Source organism: Oncorhynchus nerka, linkage group LG28, assembly GCF_034236695.1.
Source record: "Oncorhynchus nerka isolate Pitt River linkage group LG28, Oner_Uvic_2.0, whole genome shotgun sequence".
NCBI lineage: Eukaryota > Metazoa > Chordata > Actinopteri > Salmoniformes > Salmonidae > Oncorhynchus > Oncorhynchus nerka.
In genome coordinates, this window is record NC_088423.1 from 27,159,719 (window position 1) to 27,161,201 (window position 1,483).

At 52.5% G+C, this 1,483-nt stretch overlaps 1 protein-coding gene across 1 annotated transcript in view; it reads right to left on the bottom strand.

The window, feature by feature from the left end:
- Positions 1-1,022, bottom strand: part of LOC115113067 (secreted frizzled-related protein 5) — a 33,498-nt gene extending 32,476 nt beyond the window's left edge. The window contains exon 1 of the mRNA XM_029640290.2: positions 1-1,022. This exon is cut by the window's left edge and continues 139 nt beyond it. Coding sequence (XP_029496150.1) covers positions 1-450 — 450 coding nt within the window. The 5' untranslated portion in view covers positions 451-1,022.
- Between the last annotated feature and the right edge of the window lie 461 nt (positions 1,023-1,483).

Genomic DNA, 1,483 nt, shown 5'->3' on the forward strand with positions numbered 1-1,483 from the left:
GGCCTCACACAGCGAGCGACACGGGTAGATGGGCCTGTCCAGACACACCGGGGCGAAAAGGGAACACAGGAACACCTGTGTATCTGCGTGGCACCGCTTGGCGAGGAGCGGCACCCAGCTACCCGCCTGCTGTTTGACCTCCGGCATGGTCTCGTGGTCCAGCAGGTTGGGGAGGCGCATCTTCTTGTAGCCCACGTTGTGACAGAGGCGTAAATCGGCGGGGATGTCCACACACTGCGGCTGCTTTGTGTAGAAACGACCGTTGTGGAAGTTGTCTGATTGCCAGCTGTAGTAGTCGTATTCGTCGGCGGTCGAGGCAGGGGAGGTGAGGAAGAGGAGGAGGAGGAAGAAGGACATGGAGAGGGACAGTGCCATGGTGGAGAAGGGGTTAGTGAGTAGTTGTGCCCGCTGTTGCCTGCTGTTACTGTGGTTCTTTTGTCCCTGTGCCATGTTGCTCTGTGCTCTTGGAGGGAGAAAGAAAAGAGGAACGTATCCAAATTGTCCAACGTGACTCGGGGCTTTTGGAGAATAAAGACTGTGCTGAAGAAATAAACTGTAATCCTTTTTTTCCTGGCCAAGAACGAGAGCAGGAGCTGAGACAGAAAACAAAAAGAAATGTGTGTATTCTTTCAACAGAGAGAAAATGTGTGCGTTAGTGTGTGTCCAGTCATCTCATCTCTGCGCTGGTAGAGCTGTGTGTCTCTGCCTCAGGTTGTTGTAAGTGGGGAGATAAGGGTGAGTCGAGGGTAAGACGAGGGGTCAGTGGAGGGTGAGTGCTGTGTGTGCCTCCTTTCCCTCTGTCTAATTCTCTGTCTGTCAAATTCTAAATCTCTCTCTTGCTCTCTTCCTGCAGTTCTCTCTATCTCACTCCACAGCTGTCTCTTCCTCTGTCTCTGCCTCCACCTCTCTCCTTCTCTCTCTGTCTGTGTCTAGCAGTGTGTGTGGAGCAGCTACAGTATATCAGCTAGTGGGATAGTTTCTCCCTGTATTCTGTCAGGTCCCCAAGCAGACTCCCAGAACACTCTCCCTCCCACTGGCCCCACACAGCTCTGGCTCAGCTTATCACAGGCCTCACACAGTGCTACCTCAACCAATCAGAGACCAGGGGGAGGTCCTGAAGGGGGATGAGATTCTCCCCCCTCATCACCCTCTCTGGTAGACACTCCCTGAGGCAGAGAGAGAGAGTAGCACTACCAATGCCCAAGTGTGTGTGTGTTTGTGTGCTGTGGAGAGAGAGAGACAGATAAAGAAGGAGAGTTATAGAGGTAGAGGGAGAGCGAGAGGGAGAACGAGAGAAAGCAGAAGAGATAGGAGAGGGAGAGTAAGAAGTGAGAGAGAAGGAAAGCCCAATGTGTCGAGACTTTCCTACTCTCCATGCTCTCTCTCTCTCTCTCACACACACACACACACACACACACACACACACACACACACACACACACACACACACACACACACACACACACACACACACACACACACA